Source organism: Kryptolebias marmoratus, linkage group LG4 (genome assembly GCF_001649575.2).
Source record: "Kryptolebias marmoratus isolate JLee-2015 linkage group LG4, ASM164957v2, whole genome shotgun sequence".
NCBI classification, from domain to species: Eukaryota; Metazoa; Chordata; class Actinopteri; order Cyprinodontiformes; family Rivulidae; genus Kryptolebias; species Kryptolebias marmoratus.
In genome coordinates this window covers 835,218-837,216 of record NC_051433.1, presented here as the reverse complement: position 1 = coordinate 837,216, position 1,999 = coordinate 835,218, and the positions used below count along the sequence as shown (strand labels likewise).

The window sequence follows — 1,999 nt, the reverse complement described above, 5'->3', positions numbered from 1 at the left end:
CCTTTCAGGGACCCTCAGGAGGTGCAAGAAGAGCCTTTCAGGGACCCTCAGGAGGTGCAAGAAGGACCTTTCAGGGACCCTCAGGAGGTCCAAGAAGAGCCTTTCAGGGACCCTCAGGAGGTCCAACAAACCGTACGTTTGACAAACGAGAAAGAAAAGAGTAAACATGAAATAACTTTAAAGACAAATAGAAAAGGTAAGTCAGACTGTGGGGAATAAGACTCTGGAGGAGGAAGGAAAGCTGCTTCGGGTCATCAGTCTCTCCTCTAAATATTTCTGACCTCAGACCAGCGCCGTGCTGAGGACCCACAGAACAAATAAAGCCTAAATTCTAAGTACATTAAGTGCTGGAAACGTAAACCTCCAGCAGCAGCAGAAATATTCAACTCTGCTCATTCGAACATTGTTTTAAACAGTTTTACACCGTAAAACCAACATTTCACTGAGGGCGGGGGCTGGGAGGAGTGTTTATTTACCCTCCTGAAGGCGTAGATCACCGAGAGCCGACCAGATGTTAGAAACACAGTTCAGAGTCTGCAGCCTGGAAATAAACCCCTACATGTTCTCAGGACGCTCCGGGTTACTCATTCAGACGGCATCTGATGCAAAATAAAATTACACTGAAACACCAGCAGGAACAAAAGTCTGAATTAAAGTAAAATATAAAGGTTTTAGAATTTAGCTAAAATATCTTGAGTGCCCCCTGGTGGCCATAAAGAGCAAATCATGTGATCAAAGGCTGGTTTAGTTTCATTAAACAGATACATAAGTGTAAGTCTTTTTACAAACATTACAAAAAGAGAAAGCAGTAATTTGTAAATTATTTAAACCCTACAGGAAAATCCAGATATGGAAATGTTTTATGTGTTGTGTTAAATGAGCATTAAGTGATTAATTTCAGGACGTTCCTCTAAAGATGCTACAGGAAATATTACGACGATGACCTCCATAAAGTTAGAGATTCTCTGTGAAAACATTTCAGCAACCTGTGCTTCAAACACGGAACGTTTGACCTCGCTGCGCTGGCGCCGGAGGAACCCAAACGGTGGAACCCTGAAGTGTGGCAGTGTAGAACCCAGGAAACGGCTCCTTCTGCACTGAAAGTCTCGGCTTCTGTGACGTGACGCTGAACCACAGGTCCGACATCACCACCACTGATGTCCCGTTCTCTGCATTTTAGCTCCAATAATTTTATCTGAATGAAAACAGTTTTATGCTGCAGCGTAGAACTAAATATTTATACATTTTATATCTGAGAGATTCTCTGACGGTCACAGATTCATCGATGACGGTTTTATAATTACGGTCGGCCCTCGGAATCTAATCATGAGGACTCTGAAGCAGGGGTCTCCAGTCCTGGTCCTCAGGGCCTCCATCCTGCAGGTTCTCCTTGTTCCTCTGCTCCAACACACCTGATCTGAATCAACAGGTGATTAACAGGCTTCTGCAGAACATGAAGAGGTGATTTAACCTCTGAATCAGGTGTGTTGGAGCAGAGAAACAAGGAAAACCTGCAGGATGGAGGCCCTGAGGACCAGGACTGGAGACCCCTGCTCTAAAGAGTCCATCGGACCCAGACTTATTCATGCAGAGGTACCTGCTCCAGATCAGGCTACTTCCTGGAACCAACCCTGCTTCACTTCATCCATTCAGGGTCCGTTTCCACAGTGACAGGCCTCCAGGGAGGTCATCTTCTGATCGAGGGTTCAATCCCCTGCCCTGGAGTCTGCTGAGGTGTCCATGAGCACGAACCTGAACCCCCCACCCCCACCCCCACCCCCCATGTGCTTGTCACTGTGGCAGTGCTGCCGGTTACTGAGGGGAAAACATGTAACAGAAACACCTGAGTGGGGGGAGGAGAGAGCCCGGGTTCCTGCAGGTTCCTGAACTTTGACCCCAGAGGAGAAACTTTGAGGTGTAACAACTCATTCAGCAGCTCTTCCTCTCTGACCTTTGACCCCTCTCTCCAGATGCTCCCCTTTCTTCCTCTTTGTCTGTA

At 46.8% G+C, this 1,999-nt stretch overlaps 1 protein-coding gene across 3 annotated transcripts in view; it reads right to left on the bottom strand.

Annotated features, from left to right (window-relative positions):
• gdf5 (growth differentiation factor 5) overlaps positions 1-1,396 on the bottom strand; it is a 6,864-nt gene extending 5,468 nt beyond the window's left edge. Inside the window, exons 1-2 of one of the 3 annotated variants that reach the window (XR_003038547.2) lie at positions 987-1,123; positions 477-599 (exon numbers count right to left, since the gene is read on the bottom strand). Coding sequence is in view for 2 of the 3 variants with exons in the window: in XM_025003037.2 (XP_024858805.1) it covers positions 1,014-1,146 (133 nt within the window). In the remaining variant the exon portion in view is untranslated. Of the gene's footprint in view, positions 1-476; positions 600-986; positions 1,196-1,243 lie in introns of those variants that run through there. The other 2 variants (XM_025003037.2, XM_017441865.3) reach the window with 2 other exon arrangements.
• Positions 1,397-1,999: the final 603 nt, after the last annotated feature.